Here is a 21,251-nt window from a genome sequence, read left to right on the forward strand (position 1 = left end):
GAATGCGCTTCTATGTTAATTGCCAGAATGAGGAAGGAACAGTTAGTTTTTTTTTAATTAACCCCTGCTAATTAACCCTTGTGGCAATCAGATTCCAAGTTGGACTTGAGCTTCAGCTTGAATCTTGCTGCCCAGAGGTGGGGAATGTATCCTCTGCTACAATTACATTTTTTAGGTTAAGTTTTTTTAAATGAACTAGTTCGAATGTTTCATAACACATCTCCACGGCAGATTTGACTTGAACCCAGACCTTCAGGCCCAGAGGTAGAGACATGATCACAGTGTCACGAGACCCAAGGGTTATAATTAGGTTTCATGTTGACAATTGTAGATAACATGTAATTAGTGCTGTATCAACTTGAATCAGCAGCTTGTGTTACTTTGCTCAATGCACTAAAATATTAGAACAAGTAATGTATATATTTCCCCGTGGTTGGGGGAGAGGTGGCAGATAGAGCCCTATGGTGAGATATGACGTTGCAATTTTGATAGGAGGTGTCCAAGAGGTGTTTTTTGAGAAGGGTGAAGGAAAAGTAAATTTGGATACTCTGAATTAAAAGAATGGAGCTAAAGGATACACAGATTATCATGATAAAAGCTAACGCAGCAGGAGATTCTCCTTTGCTCAGTGAATCCATTTAATACAATGGAGGCAAAAAACAGGCGTGCTTTTAGAAACAGTTCAGTCTAGTAGATTAGAAATAGTTATTTGTAGATTGTGAAAGCAAGATGGCTGAATCGCTTTACTCATTTGTAATTATATTGTAACCCGGTGCAGTCTTGTGAATGGAGTTATACTTCCCGATGCATTTTAAAGCAGCGTAAAAGTTAGTCGAGGGCTGCATGTCTAATACCTTGGATGAAAGCTGGGCACAGCATCAGAATAAAGATTTAATCTAATCCAATACACATTTAAAATTGTATTACTTTTCACCTCTTCAGTTACATTTACTTTAGCGAAGGAAAGGGATAGGTGTATACCGCAAGGCAAGAGTTATAGCTGGGGGAAAGGCAGTTATGAGGCAATTAGGTAAGATTTAGGATGCACAGGATGGGGAAGGAAACTGCAGGGGCTGGGCAAAATTGAAATGTGGAGCTTGTTCAAGGAACTGCTACAGCGTGTCCTTGGTAAGCATGTACCTGTCAGTCAGGGAGGAAGTGGTCGAGTGAGGGAACCGTGGCTTACTAAAGAAGTTGAATCTCTTGTCAAGAGGAAGAAGGAGTCTTATGTAAAGATGAGGCATGGAGACTCAGTTAGGGCGCTTGAGAGTTACAAGTTAGCCAGGAAGGACCTAAAGAGAGAGCTAAGAAGAGCTAGGAGGGGACAGGAGAAGTCTTTGGCAGGTAGGATCAAGGAAAACCTGAAAGCTTTTTATAGGTATGTCAGGAATAAAAGAATGACTAGAGTAAGATTAGGGCCAGTCAAGGACAGTAGTGGGAAGTTGTGTGTGTGTGTGGGGTCCGAAGAGATCGGAGAGGCGCTAAATGAATATTTTCCATCAGTATTCACACAAGAAAAAGACAGTGTTGTGGAGGAGAAGACTGAGGTACAGGCTATTAGACTAGATGAGATTGAGGTTCATAAGGAGGAGGTGTTAGCAATTCTGGAAAGTGTGAAAATAGTTAAGACCCCTGGGCTGGATGGGATTTATCCTAGGATTCTCTGGGAAGTTAGGGAGGAGATTGCAGAGCCTTTGGCTTTGATCTTTATGTTGTCATTGTCTACAGGAAAAGTGTCAGAAGACTGGAGGATAGCAACTGTTGTCCCCTTGTTCAAGAAGGGGAGTAGAGACAACCCTGGTAATTATAGACCAGTGAGCTTTACTTCAGTTGTGGGTAAAGTGCTGGAGAGGATTGTAAGAGATAGGATTTATAATAATCTAGAAAGGAATAATTTGATTGGGATAATCAACACGGTTTTATGAAGGGTAGGTCATGCCTCACAAACCTTACTGAGTTCTTTGAGAACGTGACCAAACAGGTGGGTGAGGGTAAAGCAGTAGATGTGGTGTATGTGGATTCCAGGAAAGTGTTTGTTAAGGTTCCCCACGGTAGGCTATTGCCAACAATACAGAGGCATGGGACTGAGGGTGATTTAGTGGTTTGGATGAGAAATTGGCTAGCTGGAAGAAGACAGAGGGTGGTGGTTCATGAGAAATGTTCATTCTGGAGTTCTTACTAGTGGTGTACTGCAAGGATCTGTTTTGGGGCCACTGCTGTTTGTCATTTTTTATAAATGACCTGGATGAGGGCATAGAAGGATGCATTAGTGAATTTGCGGATGACAATAAAGTCGCTGGAGTTGTGGATAGTGCAGAAGGATGTTGCAGGTTACAGAAGGACATAGATAAACTGTAGAGCTGGGCTGAGAGGTGGCAAATGGCATTTAATGTGGAAAAGTATGAGGCGATTGACTTTGGAAGGAGTAACAGGAATACTGAGTACTGGGCTAATGGTAAGATGCTTGGTTGTGTGGATGAGCAGAGAGATCTTGGTGTCCATGTGCATAGATCCCTGAAAGTTGCCACCTGGGTTGATAGGGTTGTTAAGAGGGTGTACAGTGTGTTAGGTTTTATTGGTAGAGGGGTTGAGTTTCGGAGCCATAGGTCATGTTGCAGCTGTACAAAACTCTGGTGCGGCCACACTTGGAGTATTGCGTACAGTTTGGGTCACCGCGTTATAGGAAGGATGTGGAAGCATTGGAAAGGGTGCAGAGGAGATTTACCAGGATGTTGCCTGGTATGGAGGGAAGGTCTTATGAAGAAAGGCAGAGGGACTTGAGGCTGTTTTTGTTAGAGAGAAGAAGGTTAAGAGGTGACTTAATAGAGACGTACAAGATGATTAGAGGATTAGATAGGGTGGACAGTGAGAGACTTTTTCCTCGGATGGCGATGGCTAGCACGAAGGGACATAGCTTTAAATTGAGGGCTGATAGATATAGGACAGATTTCAGAGGTAGATTCTTTACTCAGTGGGTTGTTAGGGCATGGAATGCCCTGCCTGCAACAGTAGTAGACTCACCAACTTTAAGGGCATTTAAATGGTCATTGGATAAACGTATGGATGATAACGGAATGGTGTAGGTTAGATGGGCTTGAGATCGGTATGACAGGTCGGCACAACATCGAGGGCCAAAGGGCCTGTACTGCTCTGTAATGTTCTATGTTCTATCTCAGTTACTGATGCCAGTGTGAATCACGAACCTACTGTCAATATGTTTTTTTTTTAATTCATTCATGGGTTGAGGGCAGCATTGGCTGGGCCAGCATTTATTGCCCATCCCTAACTGCCCTCTGGGCAATTAAGTGTCAACCACATTGTTGTCAGTCTGGAGTCACATGTAGGCCAGGTCAGGTGAGGATGGAAGTTTCCTCCAAAGGTCATTCGTGAACCAGATGGCTTTTTCCCAATAATTGACAATAGTCGTCACTTAAGCTCTTCATTCCAGATTTTTATTGAATTCACATGTCACTGTCTGCCGTGACAGAATTTGCACTTGGATCCCCAGAACATTACATGACTCTCTGGATTTACAGGCTGATGATTAGTATCACTAGCCTGTTGCCTCCTGATTTTATTATTTAGTAATCTGATAAAATTATTTTTGAGACTATATTTAGTTCTTAATTTTTCTTTTGCAATTGTAGGTGAATTGTAATTCAAACATTTTTCCACCATCTTATGAAAAAGTCAACGGAGACTTGAAGTCCCTTAATATACCAGTACAGGTAATAAGCATTTACTTTATCCCCAGAATTGCTGTGTAAAATGGTGTAGTGAACCTGAAGTAATTTTGTTAAGTTCATAGAAGGATCTATTCTTATCATTAAAAAGTGGAAATTGCAGGAGAATGGACCATATTATTGTGGGCCTTGTTTTGCCCAAACGAACGAAGTATTTAATATTGAGGAAACAATTGGCCCAGTTGCAATTTTTTTCCATATTATAGAAGCTACGATACTAGGTTATGAAAAGCTGTAAACGTGACTGGAGAAGTTAAGTAATGAAACTACAGTATTTTATGGCATGTACCAGAAGTGAATGATGCCTCTGTGTCATAATATGCTGATTTCCGCAAGCTCGGTTCTCCAGTTTATTGGTGCAGTTAAAGGGAATTATTATGGGTGAAGATGTTGTAGTGATTTAATGAATAATGAAGCTCTGAGGCGAGCTATATTGTCATGTGACCTCAGTAGATAAGTGTTTGTGTTGTACTGAAGTTGGACCCTGCATAACATAGAGTATGTTGCTCTGTGACCTTACACTGGTATATGCTGAAGCAACAAACATAGTTTAACAATTACGAAGTCATCAGGCCTGACCTTGTGGCAACACCCAAAGAACCCGCGTGAGAAAATAATAAAACAATTGTGATGCTCCTTCAGTACTGAAGGAAAACTGTATGTGGAAACATCCCTAAGTTTGTGTTTTTTCTAATTAGGTAAGGGTGCAGTTGATATGGGCGAGAATTAAGTCATCATCAGCTCTCTCGCACCACCGAGGAGGGCAAACCAGTATTTACCTAAAAGAGCGCCATGTTCTCAGTAAACTACTCGAGGGGAAACAAAACCCTCACACGTTCACCTTAGCTCATCTGCAGCTACTTTGTGACACCCAAAATCCAACTATTCCTAGGTCTTTCTGCCACCATCTACTTTGTCTCCTGGAGGACATCGGTGGTTCTGATCAAATGGCCAAAGTACTGCTGTTTTCTTTTCTGAATGTTTTCAGTTTTTTTTGGTTCTGCGGTTTTAAATACCTCTTAATTTGCCAATGGTCCATAAAAGTTTACTTATTGTCCATGTTTCTAATATGTACAGAAAAATGAATAGAATGCAGTATCTTATCAGTTTTTTTTTATTCTTCGTTGCAAGCTCGAGTTTCCTTGTTGTTTGCACAATCTTTATCTTCGCAAAATAATTCCTGGCTATCTCTATTCATCTTTTAAGTTCTGCATTATACCAGTCATGTTGTCTGATCATTTGCCCTACATAGACAAACATATTGACTTGTTCCAGTGTGCCCCTATCCACTGCAATCTTCATTTAGGTTTTTTGTACGTTCTTTCTCATCAACATTTACTTTTGGTGTTCATATTCAACCCATATTCTAAATGTTTAGGATTTATTTGCTGTGCGGTGTTTTGTCAGAGCTTCTTCTGATTTCACAAGTAGCACTCCATATTAATGTGTCACAGATTAATGGTTCACATCTCTGAATTTTTACTCCTGGAAGTATATCTAATTCTCTGAATATTTGTTCTGTGTACTGATTGAATAGTACACAACAGTACACAACCTTGTCATAAACCCCTCTTAAATTGTCTCTAATTGTCTCTTTTCTTGACTGATTCTGGTCCCATATCTGTTTCCTTCAATTTATATTTCTACCTATTGTGTTCTGTCTAAGCAGCTGTGCATTTCAGATTTGCTGACATTTGATACTTTGTATTTATTACATTCCTTGTTTGCTTTGTGAGCATAACAAGCAGGAGAGGCTGCAGAAGAGATGTCGATGGGTGTGGGAGATTTGAGGTATAAAGAAAGGCTGGGTCGGCTGGAACTCCTTTCACTGGGGCGAAAGGAGTTGAAAGGCAATCTGAAAGAAGTTTATAAAATATTGAGAAGTATAGATGGCGTTAATGGTAGTTCTCTTTTCCCAAGAATAGGGGAATTTCAAGACTGCAAGCACGTTTTGAAAGTGAGAGGAGAGAGATTTTTTAAAAAAGGCCTAAGATGCAAATTTTACACACTGGGTGGTTCACATGTGGAGTGAATTTCCTGAGGAAGTGGTGGATGCGGCTACAATTACAATGTTTAAAAGATATTTGGATAGATACATGAATAGGAAAGGTTTAGAAGGATATCTGTCAGGAGTAGAGCAGGTGGGACTAGTTTATCTTAGGATGATGTTTGGCATGGACTGGTTGGACTGAAGGGACTGTTTCCATGTTGTATGACTCTATGATTATAATTGTTTAATTTACAAAGCTGCTATAAATAAAGTGTTCGGAGAGCGTTGGCTTCCTGTCGCGTGATGTATGAATGATTCTTTCCCACTGATCAACAGAGAAGTAGCCACAAATGTCTTTCTAGCCTTTCTAGCTGCTAGATCACTAATCTGTCAACAGTCCAATTAAAAGGATACCTGTTTGCTACCAGAGGCAGTTTTATTGTCATGAAACATTACTTAAATTGGTAGATAATGTTTTTGCACTTCAAATCGTTCACTGTTCACTAATATTAATGTGATTTGGTTTCTGTTTAAATCATGTTTTCTGTCTTTTGTTCTTCTGTTTAATTTGATTTTGTTGTGTGCCAGGCTATGAATCTGAAGCCACATTCCTTATCCTCGCATCAGGAAGATATCTCCTTTCAGCAGTCAGCGGGAGTTCTCCATCAGTTTCCTACAGCTCCCTCACTTCCTTCATACAACATAATGCCTTCAGTATCAGAAAACAGTGATATCAGTAAGTAGGGTTGATTTATTGCTTGCTGTGTTGCTGGTGTTAAAGCAAGTCATTAAAACCAACAGAGGGGTGACCAGGCATGCGCAGCCTGAGGAAGGAAGAGGCAGTAAGTGGGTCACTTTGAGAAATAGTGAGCATTTTGGGAACAACAGTGTAGTGAGATGATCCAGGGATTTTAGAATATGTTCCATCTACAAGATTAATTTGTGGTGTTACCGAGGGGATTGGAGTGAGAAAAAAAACTGTCACTCTAAAGGAAATTTGAAAACACAAGGAAGGTATCTAAGATTTATTGTTTCATCGGTCACTTGAAAGTCAGGAATTTCTGAGCGAATGTTTGCAAGTGGAGTAGCTATTTAGATGGGGATTCTCAAGCAGAGGGCTTGCAAAAAATTTCAAGGAGTCTGTTAATACCATTCCAAGGCTCTCACCCCCACACCCAATCTAATCCTGAATTCAGCTCAACAGGCAAAATAGTTAGCCCCATACCAGTCATGTGATTCCTCATGTGCACACACATTCTCTCTATCTCTATATCTCCTATCTCTATCTCTATCTCTATCTCTCACTTCACTCATGCTGTAGTGTCTCCATCTTTGAGCCAGGAGACCTGGGTTCAAGTCCCAACTGCTCCACAGCTGTGTAATAATATCTCTAAACAAGTTGACTAGAAAATATAAAGCTAAATTGCTGAGAGTAATTTTTTTAATAGTCTTCATGCTCAGATCTAATAACAGAGGCTTTCAAAATTACTGTTGTAGCCTCTACTGAACTGAGAATACGTCAGCTAATCCTGACATGGGCAGATTGTGACATTGAACGGCCACTGGTACTGTGTGGTGTTCGTTCTGCCATTTGGACAAGACAAATCCAACTAGCATCCTGACAAATCACTCAAGCTGAATATGCAGTTCTAACCTTTCTATCCATCTGCTATGTCCTGTCAGAGCTTTCTCTTCGTCAAAATTGTAAAATTTAAAGCTGCCAACAAAAACAAGTTCCATAATCACCTGACCTAATGGCCCTTACAGTGACGCATGAAACCTGTGTGCAAAAAGAGAAGGTGTGAAGTTTGGATCAAAAAGTAAGGTGCAGAGGATAGTCTAGTGAAGACAAGCAGGAGGAATGTGGTAGTGATAGGGGACGGAATTAACAGCAGGACAGATACTGTTCCCTGGAGCCACGATCAATTGCTCCCTACTAAGAATCAGGTCCGAGAATCCCCTCAGGAGTGGCGATAACCTGGAGTGGGAGTGGGAAGTTTCAGTTGTTGTCCGTGTATGAACCTAGATCAAAAGAAGAATCAGGAATAATGTTCTGCTGACAAATTTTGAGTTAATGTCCAAGCTAAACCACCAAACAGCACAGTTAATTGTCTTTATGTCATTTGCAAAGTGCCAATTGGCATTGGATAAGTAGTTTAGAGAGTCACTCATGTAGAATCAAGTAGCAATGTGGGTAAAGACAAACAGAGATGGACAGGGAGTTTCCTAGTACTTGGAAATTATTGAGTAAGGTCCACGCAGGGCTGTATGAAATGAGAGTCTCCATCTGATTGAATGATCCACAATAATAGATAAATTTGTGTCACAAAAGTTAATGGTTTAAATTTAATTACCGTTATAGAGATCTAGTTACAAACAAAAAGTTAGTTACCTTTTGACTGGTAAATATCTTGCATAATATTTAAATAATATTTTAAATCTTAATTTTTTTTCCAGCCTCTAGGTGTTTACCAAAGCTTGTGTTTTTCTGGACAGGACATGCTGTTTTAGTTTTAGAAATTGATCTTTAAATGTTATGCCTCTGAAACAATTAAATTATGACCTTGGATATAAACAATAATATTGTTTATCAGCTCTTCAGATGTAGACAGAACTTGGGAACTGATGGCCTACATAATAGGGCCAAAAGTTAAGCTAATGGATGCATTGAATACGATTTTCCAAATCTCTTCTTTTTGTTCGGGATTAGTACAAATTTGATTGAAAGTAAAACTGGAAGTTGGTAAATATAAAGTCGCTTTTCAAGAAAGTAGGATTTAGTAGGGAAGTCATAACAATACATTGAGAAAAGCATAGTATGATTAGAACAAAGCAACCCAAAGTAAAATATTGTTTGACAAGTTTATTGGAGCTTTTTTGAGGATGTAGCGAGTGAAATAAAGCGATCACTGGGAAAGCTAATATTTATCCATTCCTAGTTGTCCTTGAAAAGTGGTGATGAGTTAACTTCTTGAAACACTTTGTAGTGTATCTTATGTAGGTAAACCTACAATGCTAAATGGAAGGGAGTTCCAGGATTTTGATGTAGCAACAGTGAAGGAAAGGCAATATAGTTCCAAGTCCGCTAATGCAGTGTAGCTGACGTAGATTGCTATTTGTTGGTGCACCATTATCATTTAAATCCAGGCCTTTCAAATGTTGGTTTTCTTCATGTTTCAGTCTAATTAATGCCTGGCATGGTTCAAAATTAGATCACATCTTAAATATTAGCTTAGAGGTAGCAGGAACTGCAAATGCTGGAGAATCTGAGATAACAAGGTGTAGAGCTGGATGAACACAGCAGGCCAAGCAGCATCACAGGAGCAGGAAGGCTGCTTGGCCTGCTGTGTTCATCCAGCTCTACACCTTGTTATCTTAAATATTATCTTAATGCTTTTCCCATGCCATTCCATTTACTTCTGCAAACTTCCAAAGGATGTGGTCTGTATTTGTAGAAGCTTCTAATAACTTTCAAAAAAAATACAAAATAAGAAGTAAAGCATTTTAACCTGTGCACATAACCTTGTCCTGCATTTTCTGGATATCTTCTCGTAGGAAGCACAGATGAAAATGTTCTGTCCAGTTTAAAATGTCAAGATGAAGAATTGTTCACACCATCTTTAGTCACACCCAGTGAAGAAGACAATTTGCCTCAGACTATGATATGCCAACCAGATGACACATTTATACCTAAAAAGGCATTTTCTGAAAGTGAACCGGAGAGCGGACAAGGTTTGATAATGTTCCAACCTTCCACGAGTGAGTACAGATATACAGTAATTCAACATGTAGAACTTAATCTATGCAACCTTGATCGAAGATACTGAATTTTTGCATTGCAAGAAAATTGCAGCTAAATGTAAAATGCATTTCTGCTTCATACTAGTCTTCAAAAGTTTATATTGCTACAAACTGTGCTTTCACTTCATTTTATGTATAATTAATCAGAACAGTGTGAAAGCAGAGAGACTGTTAGAAATGACTGGGCTGTGAAATGGAACGGAGAGTGGGAAGGCCACTTGGCAGGGGATTTTCCACCTGGCAGTCTACAATTTACTTTTTAGAGAGATGATGACCTTCAAAAGGCTGGTATGGGCTGTCATAGTACTTAATATTTTACAAGATACAATATGAAGTGAAATATTCACAGGCTGGCGGAAAAATGTCACGTTGTTCACTTTAGCTGGAAAAATGAAAAAGGGGTATTACTTAAATGAAGAACAACTATGGAAGTTTGGTGTGTTTTGGAGAAGTTAGGTGGTCTACTGCATGAGCCACAAAAGGTTAGTATGCAAGTACAGCATGAAAATTAAGAAGGCTAATGGAATGCAATATTTGATTGAGAGGAATTGAATATACAAGTAGGGAGTTATGTTATCTACTTTATTCAGTTTGTGAAACATTTGGAGATAGTTGAGGGGTGCATTCCGAGATTGATACCTGAAATGAGTGAGCTATCTTTTGTGAATAGGTTGAACAGGCTGGAGTTTAGGAAAATAAGGGGCAATTTGATTGAAGTGTACGAGATCCAAATGGTCTTGATAAGGTTATGAAAAGAATGTTTCCTGTTATGGGTGAATCTATTTCTAGGAAGGGTACTGTTTTTAAAATTAGATATCACCTTTTTAGGATGGAGATCAGATTTGCTGCCCCCACTCATAGGATTGTGTGACATTGGAACTCAGAAGGCACTAGAAGACAGAGCTTGTTGGGAGGTTGTTTTCATTGAATTATTTTAAGCAAATATTGAAAGATTCTTGTTACGCAGAGGAATCAAAGATTATTGAAGGTAAATAGGAATGTGAAAACAGCAATGACATTCGTGAATGGCAAGGCAGACTCAAAGTGCCACATGGTCTTATTCTGTATATTCATATATTTGTAAATTCCTGGATTAAAAATGTTTGATTATGGTAACTGTAATGTATTAGTTTGTATTAACATTGCCTAATGAATTGATTTCAGCGTACATTACTATTCCATTAAGTCATTGGATATTTATCGTGTTCTGATTCAATATTGTCTTAGTGGACATTATCATCTGATCACATTCATAAACATGAAAGGTATTTTCAGAATAGAAATTTTGAATTCAGTACCTTTAAAATGACTGACAGGTGAAGGTTTGCTTCTTATCCTTGTGATTTTTTTTTGGAACTTTGCCAATGCAAATTTCATATGGGCTGTAGAGCTTAAGCACATCAGCAATCATCTGCAAACGTAGTTTTTGAACATCTGTAGATATGCAATCTTGTACTTGTAGAATTTTCTCCCTAATTTCCTCTGAAATTGTTAAATCAGCCATTCAAAGTGGAATGATCAATAACCTTTTCATACACTGCAGAATTCCTGGACTAAACACTCCATACCCTGCATCAAACAAATGAAAATTGTTCCCAATTTTGATTGGAGTTTCCCTCAAATTGATGATCAGCAAGAGTTAAACAAATTTGGTCTACAGTGCCTCTGGAGAGCTTTTTGGATCCCATCTGGATTAGAATGGAGCTTCCACTTGTAGCATCTTAAATCCAGGGGGGCTGGCACATTTCAACAATAAAGTACTGTGTTTAGGGTGCCCACTTAATTAGCAACGAGATTTGGCAGTAAACTTGGCTGCAACGTAAATGGATTACTGGAATTATTGGGGAACACAGGGAAAACTCTCCATGGGATGGAGTCAGACCTGACATCGGAAGATGGTTGTGGTTGTTGGCGGTCAGTCGTCTCAGCTCCAGGGCATCTCCCCAGGAGCTCCTCATGTCCGAGGCCCAAACATCTTAAGTCGATCCATCAAGGATGTTCCCTCCAACATAAGATCAGAAATGAGGATGTATGCTGATGATTGCACTATGTTCAGCATCATTCATGACTCCTCAGATGCTGAAGCAGTCAGTGTTCAAATGCAACAAAATCTAGACAGCAAAAACTGTAGATGTTCTAAGCCAGGAACAAAAACAAATTAGCTGGAAAAGCTCAGCAGGTCTGGCAACATCTATGAAGGAAAAAACAGAGTTTCAGGTCCGATGATCCTCCGTGTGTTCTGAGGAAGGATCACTGAACCCAAAACGTTAACTCTGTTTTTTCCTTCACGGATGCTGCTAGACCTGCTGAGCTTTTCCAGCAAAATGGTTTTTGTTCAAGATCTAGACAGTACCCAGACTTGGGTTGAAAAGTGGCAAATAACATTCGCATCATACACAAATGCCAGGCAATGACCATCTCCAATAAGAGACAATCTAACAATGGCCTCCTGATATTCAATGGTGTTGCCATCATTGAATTCCCCTTTTAAACATCCTGAGGTTACCATTGATCAGAAATACAACTGGACCCACCATATAAATATGGTGGCTACAAGAGCAGGCTAGAAGCTAGGAATACTGTGGCGAATAGCTCACTTCCCGACTCCCCAAAGCTTGCCCACCATCGAACTGGCACAGGTCAGAAGTGTAACAGAATACCCCCCCACTTGCCTGGATGGATGCAGCTCCAAAAACATTCAAGCTTGATGCCATACAGGGCACAGTAGCTCGTTAGATTGGTACCACATCCACAAGAATCCACTCCATCCACCACTAAAACTCTGTAACAGCAATGTGTACTATCTATAAGATGCACTGCAGAAATTCACCAAAGATCCTTTGACAGCATCTTCCAAACTCATCACCACTTTCACCTAGAAGGACAAGGGCAGCAAATACATGAGAACAGCAAGTTCCCTTCCAAGTCGCTCACCATCCTGACCCAGAAATATATTGTCATTCCTTCACTGTTGCGGGGTCAAAATCCTGCAATTACCTCTCTAATGGCATTGTGAGTCTCCCTACAGCACATGGCTTGAAGCAATTCAAGAGAGCAGCTCACCACCACCGCCAGAACATAAAGGACAATGAGGCTCTGCTGACCAGCCAGTAACACCCACATCCCTCAGAAAAATACAAGCAAGTTGATGAAATATTCAAACATGGTGCTTTCTTGCCTTTGAAATGCTGGTCCCTTTGTAAACAAGCCTGTGGGCTTAACCATGGTCATTGCAAGAACATTAGACATCCTTGATATGTATAACATTTGTCTAGTTTTCATGGTAAGTAGTGAGAAAATCACCAATGGAGGTACATAATTCCAATCCATAGAAACATTTAAATCGGAGGAGGGTAGGGTGAGGGTAAATAGGGAAGAGACTGAGGAGCTAATACTAATTCTGACCATGGTATTCCATCATAGACTTGAGTTCTTTATACTTTTGAACCCTAGTCGAGTCTACACTGACACATTTGGACATTGGTTTCTGCTACAAAAAAGCACAAACCGTAAAAATGTGCCAGACACTACCATTAACTGACACTTGAGCGAACAACTACAATGCTAGTACTCTGATCCTTGCATCACTCGTGTTTGTATTGTCAATCATTTATTGGCCAATGCCTTGCCTACAGGTTTCATCACAGAGAATGTGTCTCACGGTGTGGCTCACCATTGGATTCAAAGCAAAAGGGAGGATATTATCAATCAGATGACAGAAGCATGTCTGAATCAAGCCCTGGATGCCCTGATTTCCCGTGACTTAGTAATGAAAGAGGATTATGAGCTCATCAGCACCAAACCCACAAGAACAGCAAAAGTCCGACAACTCCTGGACACTAGTGACAACCAGGGAGAAGACTTTTCCAGAGTTATTGTTCAGAAGTTAAAAGACAATAAACAGATGGGACTTCAACCTTATCCAGAACTGTCTACAATATCCAGTCCATCCTCCTTCTTGAGCCTGATGTCAACTCAACTCAAAATCAAATGACTATGATTCAGTCGAAGCCGAATGCTGCCCATCCTGGAAAAGCTGAAATAAAGAGAATGCTGGAAATGCTCAGCAGATGAGATGGGATCTATGGATACAGTTAATGTTTTCAGGTCAATGACGTCTGCTGAGTATTCTGAGACTGTTATTCGGGTGTTTTTCCCTCAAATCTTTTGTTGTCTTGGGTCATTTAAGAAATGTCATGGGGGATTTAATGTCAATTGTCTCTATACTGTACTGAAGGCTGGACGCATTGAATGTTTTAGAAGTTGGTGTGCTTTTCCTTCAACCCAGGAACTGTGAATTTTATCACAGCATCCATGTAGTCAGGTGACTGCTCCACACTGTTGTCAATGTTTATGGTTGTCTAGACTTCCTTTTGTGAATGCTGATGTACCTTTACCAAACTGTTACATTGAATAATGTAGAATGTCTCACCTCGAAGGGAATAGAGGCTTTTATTGTTTGTGTTTCCTCACTAAACTCCATTGATTGCCTAATGTGAGATGACCCACATCCTTGTTGAATGAATATTATCTTTACACAATAATCAGAAATACATTTTAGAAGGACTAAAATTGAAACATGTTGCTTTCTACCAGTTGCTAAGAGCGAGATCCTTATTATCTTTTGCACAAAAACTATAGATATGGGTTAATTTGGAGAGCACACTCATGGCTTGAGGGGAAAAATTGCCTTTAAATGGAATGGGGACATTTAAAATAGTGGTTTTCAAAAGGCTTTCAGGAACACTTAATTGTCAACTCAATCCTTTAAAAAGATTTGTTAAGACTAAAGGCGAGTCAAAAGGGGAACAGACAAAACTGAAGATAGAAGAAAACAAGATGGAAGGGGAGTTTGCAGATGAGAGGTCTTGTTGGGCACTCAAACTCTGACTTGCTTCCTGAAGTGGCAGTCGTAGTGTAGGATAGTCCTGCTTGTCACCTCATGGTGCCATTCGCATCAGCATGGTAAAATGCCCTTCAAGAGCTTGAACTTATTCCAGTGTTTACTCCTGAATTTAATGGCGCAACTCTGCATTTGGCATTCTGATCTTGCTCCTGTGAAGATATGTCCCTGTGGTTGTTAGAGACAGCACAAATAGTTGGTAATGCCTTGGCAGGTATGACCAGTCATGCCAGACTGCCTGTTCATAAGACTGGCAGCACCGTTAAAAACATGGCATCCTGTGAGTGGATTATGTCATACCATTAGACTACTTTGTAAGAACGATCTCTGATAAAGACCCACTGATCAATCTCACAAGCGAACTACACTCATAGCATTTTTGCCACAACAGAGAGGCTGTCGATTATGGTGAAAATGGCGGATGGGCTAGAGAATTCCAGTACTGCCCATCTTCATCGTCATAGCTCCCAGTGGAGTTAGCCATTTCAATCAGCAGCTGGCTCCACTCAAGTCAGCTTTTGGAGCCCAGGAATGTGAAGCATGAAGTATGCAGTGTAGATCTAGAAGAACGATCCTCGTGCATTTCTTTGGGTAGCCAGGATGCCCCTTTGTGGAAGTAAGGTACCTGTACTGATATGGTCCCTGGACAGTTTTGGGAAGGTAACACAGTTTTCGGTTACCCTATGTAATCGACAAAAACACGCCTTAAATGTGTATGAAATGCACTAACTTGGGAACTGTCAGACTGATTGGAAATGTCAGAAAACTTGTCAAAATGATCAGTCAAAATTCTTAAGGCATACATTGGAAGTGTCGGGAGGACCTGTCAGAAACAACTGTCAAAGGGAGCTGTCAAGCATTTAAAAGACCCCTTTTTATACATTTGAAGAAAAGTCTGGACTGGTTTTAAAAAAAAACTCATTGTTCTGTTTGACATCGTCTGTTGCCATACACCTGAGAGCTTTCGTTACTGAATTAACTTGCACAATTGATTTAACAACCATTGCTTATCGCACTGCCAAGTGTTATTTCACAGTTTGACCACTACAAGCAGCTCCAGATGCTTTGAAAAGGCACTATGAATTCCAAAGCCTGTTTAAAGGATAGAGCTGTTGAGTGCAACTGTCCGGCATTTTATCAATGAAGAAAGGTAAATGTAGCAACTTTTTTTTTAGGATTTTCAGTACAGTCTAAAGTTTGTAATAAGTACTTAAAATGAGGTTCAAAGAACAAAGAAAATTACAGCACAGGAACAGGCCGTTTGGCCCTCCAAGCCTGCGCCAATCAAGATCCTCTGACTAACCTGCCATCTATTTTCTAAGGGTCTGTGTCCATTTGCTCCCCGCCCATCCATGTACCTGTCCAGATACATCTTAAAAGACACTATCGTGCCTGTGTCTACCACCTCCGCTGGCAACACGTTCCAGGCACCCACCACCCTCAGCGTAAAGAACTTTCCACGCATATCTCCCTTAAACTTCCTTCCTTTCACTTTGAACACATGACCCCAAGTAATTGAGTCCCCCACTCTGGGGGGAAAAAGCTTCTTGCTGTCCACCTCAATCAGGTCCCCCCTCAATCTGCGTCTTTCTAATGAAAATAATCCTTATCTCCTCAACCGTTCTTCATAGCTGGCACCCTCTATAAGATAATTATTTGTCTCATCTGTATATGAATCCTGAGCTCTGCCCTTGATGACTCAAGGGTAAGTTGATGCAGGTATTTGATCAAAGATTAATGGGTGAGACACATGTTGCCAAGTGTTGGCAGTAAATGTTATAGAGGGCATAATGGATGCGTCCGGGAAGTTGGTTGACATGAAGGCTATAAGAGATTACAGAGTGGGTACAAGGTCATAGGTTGACGTGAAGGGTTATGGAGGTGAGTAGGGGGGCATTGATTGGCATGGAGCGCCTGAGTGCCCAGATGTGGTTACAGGACATGAAGTGGAACAGGTGAGCATGGTGCAAGAGGAGCTACAACAGGGTTAGAGTTAGAGGGACATTTATAATGTTTCACAATGTTTAGATTTTGCACAGCGGTGTAGCCCAGGAATGGATGTTCTGTGCAGTCTTACTCTGCACCTGACACCTCTTCAGTACTGTAACTGGACTGTAGTTCTGTAAGAGGCAAAGATTCCCCCTGACTGTTTGACCTAGTGGACTTCAGACAATCAATGGCCCTCTCCAGCTATTTGAATCCTCAAACAGAGTAATCAGTCAGATTTGGAGACTGGTATTCATGTATCGATTTGTGGCTTGGCAATGCACCTGAAACAAAAGCAACTAATTTATTTCATTAGAACAAACAACATTAATTAACAAAACACAGAAAGAATGGCTGTAAATCAGAAACAAAAACAGAAATTGCTGGAAAAGCTCAGCAGGCCTGGCAGCATATGTGGGGCGAAATCAGTTAACGTTTTGGGTCAAGTGACCCTTCCTCATTCTGACCCGAAGGTCACTCGACCTGAAATATTAATTCTGATTTCTCTCCACAGATGCTGGCAGACCTGCTGAGCTTTCCCAGCCATTTCTATTTTTTGTTCAACATTCATTAATTTTGGCTATAGACAATCCCAGGCAATAGCAGAAGTGTTTCTCATTGAATATAACAACACTGGCAGGTTGACACTTTGAATCAACCTTTGTATTTATGAAGGACATTTCGTTTAGCTCAAGCAGAACTGATATTTTGATTCCATGTATAATTCTGTTTAAGTTTCCTTCATCCCGGACCTAGTGATGTGAATGGAGCTGAAAGAGAACAGAGAAAGAGTATGTTTTGTCACGGGACCCAATATTATGCTATTCAGGCAGTAATATACCTTAGTGGTGACTTGGATCCATGGTGCCAGATCCCAAGATCTCTGCCCAAATTAATGGCTTGTCAGAGAAAGAAGTTGCTTGCAGAAAAAGAAGTTGCTTGCAGAAGTGGCTGAGTATAATAGAATAAACCATCTCTTCGATAACTCGGTATCCATCTGTTGACCCTCCTTTTCTCCGAGCTCCTCAAAAGGGAATTCCAATCAGAGACGGCAATATTAATTGTGCTGGAAACAGAAAAAAAAACTTTGAACACATGTGAATGAGACCTTGAATAGCCTCCCTTGACTTTCTAAGTTGAAAAAATGTGTAGTCTTGTGGTGAGGAGAGGGTATCTGGGATTTGATTAGTAAAACAGAAACTCAGTAGACTGTAAGTACAAATTTGGCTATGTTTAAGTATCTTCCTCTATTCTGTTTCCTTTTAGAGGTTGAACAGCTTCATGATTGACACTGGACTTATCCCTTAATTAAATCCTGAAGTGTTTGCATTGCGGTGTGATCTTTTTTCAATATTTTTCTATAGTGATGAGAGCTGCTAATCCCTTCATGAGCCTGAAAGAGATTTGTAGTTTGCACTGTTAAAATGTAATCTATTAAGCATTTTTATTTATTAATTTAGATAAGTACTTAAAGGGTGATGCTTTAAGAGAATTATAACTTGATATGCTACAGTGTTTTTATTAAAAGAAGGATTTAGGGTGAAGTTCTTTGCTGTAAGTGGGATAGATTTCTTGCCACTAAGCTATGTATTTCTTAACATACTGGTTTTTTTCACTGTTCCTATCACCAAAGCTTCTGTTGTAATCTCTTCAGTTGCTCTAATCTGGGAACAATTCAACCAAGCTAAAACAAATAATGATTACAAAGCTGTATTGATACTCTGGATTTTTACATTACAGACTATGTTAACTATCCACTGAGCGAGTGCCAGTTTTGTATGTAATGTAAAATCTGTAAAGTGATTTGAATGCACTTTTTGTCATAGAAATTGTTTTATGATTTTATGAAAGATGTTCTTTTACAGCTTTAGAATTTGGTTTAAAAACCTGCAAGACGTTTTATTTCAAACTTGCCCACATCTTGGTTCTACTGATTCATATAAACCGAGAACATGAATTCCATAAATTGTTTGTTTGACCTTCTATTTCATAGTGGTTTAATTATTTATTAGTCAATTCATGCTGGCATGATTTGCAACACTGCTGTAATATCAGTAAAGAAAGCCTTACTAATAAATCACACTACATAGAGAGTTTAGTTGGACTTTACTTAAGAACCTCATTCCGCTCAATTCACACACAAGGATCACTCAAAAAAAACCTAGATTTCCCGACTTTGATACCAGTAGTGCTCTGAGTTGAATACTGCTGTAATAATGTTAAATGGAAAATTTAGGAACTAGTGTTTTATATGTAACTACTTTTTTTTTAAAAATGAAGTATAGTCTAAATGTAATGATACAACTAAGCTGCCTTTAGAAACTTAGTTCCATACGCTTTGTCTCCCAAACTATCTTGATCTTTGTGAAGCTGCTTGAAGTAACTGCAGAGAGGCTGGTACCCCAGCACCAAGTCACCCTTTAAATTTTGCGCCCAGTACATAGGCTGTGGCCAGCGAGCTTGGAGTCAGTCGCTTGAACTGCAGAGATTCCAACTCTTTGGTTATATTTTGTTTTCATACCCCTACAGTTACTGTATTACAGCAGTAGAGCTTATGTTTTCCCCACAGCACCCATGTTGTATGTGTGTGTGTGTAAGTGCGAGAGGAAGTAGAACGCCAAGTGCAATATAATTTTCGACAACATTTCCAGGAAAATGCTCATGTGGCTAGTGAACCAGTAACGAGCAAATCTTATACAAAAAGTGTGAAGGGGAGGGTAGGGATCAAATCAAAATAGAATTTGAAGGGGAAACACAGCCCGCTGCCTGGATTAGTTAATGGCCAACTTAGCCAGGCCCAGGTGCAGACCCACAAGTAGATCCTCTGACTTGGCTGCTCCCCTCTGCGTTGGCTGCCTGAAGATCAGGACCGTAGGGATGAAGTCCAGCCAAAAGCAGAAGAGAAGGTCTTTGAGATATCAAACAGGGGGTACAAATGCCCACACCCAAAAATACACATGATCCACAGCGACACAAAACAAACAAACAGGCTGGGAGTCCGTGAACCACCACAACCTGCAGTTGCACAGGACTGCTGTGTGCAATGCCCTCTGTTTTCCCCCATGTAGAAAGCCCTCCACTGGGGACACAGTGTGTCTGTGCAGCGGGTGAAGGACAAGAAATGGATGGTGTGCAGGGCCCGCCATCGGCCCTCTAAAGTCCATACACAATATGTCCTGGAGGTGGTTAAGGTTGTGGGGCACAGGCTTCCGGGGGGAGGTATGGGATCCTGGGGCCAATGTGAAATTCTGTCCAAGCAGGGCTATGCTCAGACGGGATTGCACTGCATCCTCTAACGAGAGCACAATGTCAGGTCTGAGCACCGCCATTTTAAGGCATTGGGTGACTGTGGTTGTGAGCGGATGTTTACTGCCACCCTGTGTGCCAGTTCTTACGGCAGCATCCAGCCCAGGGCCCTGTCACCCAGCATGTCCCCCAGCTTCGTCACCCACGCAGCTGGAGCCCTTGCCCCGACCAGCCACTCCAACCCACAATTGTGGAAGTGCGGATTCCTGAGCGACGCCTCTCCAACGATGGCTGCTCCTCCTGCCAGACGGTAGGCATGATGCAAATTAAAAATCCACTAGTCATCATGAAATCATTGCCCATTGTCATAAAACCCCACTGGTTCACTAATGGCCTTCAGGGGAGGAAATCTGCCATCCTCACTTGGTCTGGCCTACTTGTGACTCCAGACCCACAGAAACGTGGTTGACTCTCAACTCCCCTCTAAAATGGCTTGGCAAGCCACTAAGCTGTACCAATCACGACAAAGTAAATGAAACTGGATTGATGACCTGGCATCAACCTAGGCACCGGAAAAGACAACAGCACAAAAGCCTGTCAACCCTGCAAAGCTCTTCACACTAACATCTGGGGGTTATGCCAACTCAGGGAGAGCTGCCTCACAGACTAGTTAAGCAACAGCCTGACATTGTCGTACTCACAGAATCATATTTTATAGACAGTCTCCCAGGCACCACCATCACCAGCCCTGGATATGTCCTGTCTCACCAGCAGGACAGGCCCAGCAGAGGGGACGGCGCAGTGGTACACAGTCGTGAGGGTGTTGCTGTAGGAGGCCTCAACATTGACTCCAGACCCCATGAGGTCTCATGGCTTCAGGTTAAACATGGGCAAAGAACCCTCCTGCTGATTACCACATACCGTCCTCCCTCAGCTGGTGAATCTGTACTCCTCCATGTTGAACAACACTCAGAGGAAGCACTGAGGATGGCAAGGGCACAAAATGCCCTCTTGGGGGTGGATTTCAATGTCCACCACCGAAAGTGACTCAGCAGCAGCAATACTGATCGAGCTGGTTGGGTCCTAAAGGACATAGCAGCTACACTGGATCTGTGGCAGGTGGTGAGGGAACCAACAAGAAGGAAAAACATACTTGACTTCATCCTTACTAATCTGCCAGCTGCAGTTGCATCTGTCCATAACAGTGTCAGTAAGAGTGACCATCACACAGTCCTTGTGGAGACAAAGTCCTGCCTTCACATTGAGAACAACCTCCATCGTGTTGAGTGGCACTATCACTGTGCTAAATGGGACAGACAGACATCTCCCAGATCTAGAAACTCAAGACTGGGCATCCATGAGGTTTCATCAATGACCTTCCCTCCATCATAAAATCAGAAGTGGGGATGTACACTGATTATTGTGCAATATTCAGCACCATACATGACTGCTCAAATACTGAAGCAGTCCATGTTCACATGCAACAAGATCTGGACAATATCCAGGCTTGGGCTGACAAGTGGCAAATGACATTTGTGCCACACAAATGCCAGGCTATGACCATCACCAGGAAGAGACAATC

General features: G+C 41.0%; 1 protein-coding gene across 2 annotated transcripts in view; it reads left to right on the forward strand.

Annotated features, from left to right (window-relative positions):
- The window catches only part of ripk2 (receptor-interacting serine-threonine kinase 2), a 54,762-nt gene extending 36,366 nt beyond the window's left edge, over positions 1 to 18,396 (forward strand). For both annotated transcript variants that reach the window (XM_048528487.2, XM_048528488.2), the window contains 4 exons: positions 3,648 to 3,728; positions 6,322 to 6,469; positions 9,289 to 9,492; positions 13,170 to 18,396. In XM_048528487.2, coding sequence (XP_048384444.1) covers positions 3,648 to 3,728; positions 6,322 to 6,469; positions 9,289 to 9,492; positions 13,170 to 13,528 — 792 coding nt within the window. In that variant the 3' untranslated portion in view covers positions 13,529 to 18,396. The remainder of the gene's footprint in view (positions 1 to 3,647; positions 3,729 to 6,321; positions 6,470 to 9,288; positions 9,493 to 13,169) is intronic.
- Positions 18,397 to 21,251: the final 2,855 nt, after the last annotated feature.

The sequence above is a fragment of the Stegostoma tigrinum genome, chromosome 5 (genome assembly GCF_030684315.1).
Source record: "Stegostoma tigrinum isolate sSteTig4 chromosome 5, sSteTig4.hap1, whole genome shotgun sequence".
In the NCBI taxonomy this organism is placed as follows: Eukaryota; Metazoa; Chordata; class Chondrichthyes; order Orectolobiformes; family Stegostomatidae; genus Stegostoma; species Stegostoma tigrinum.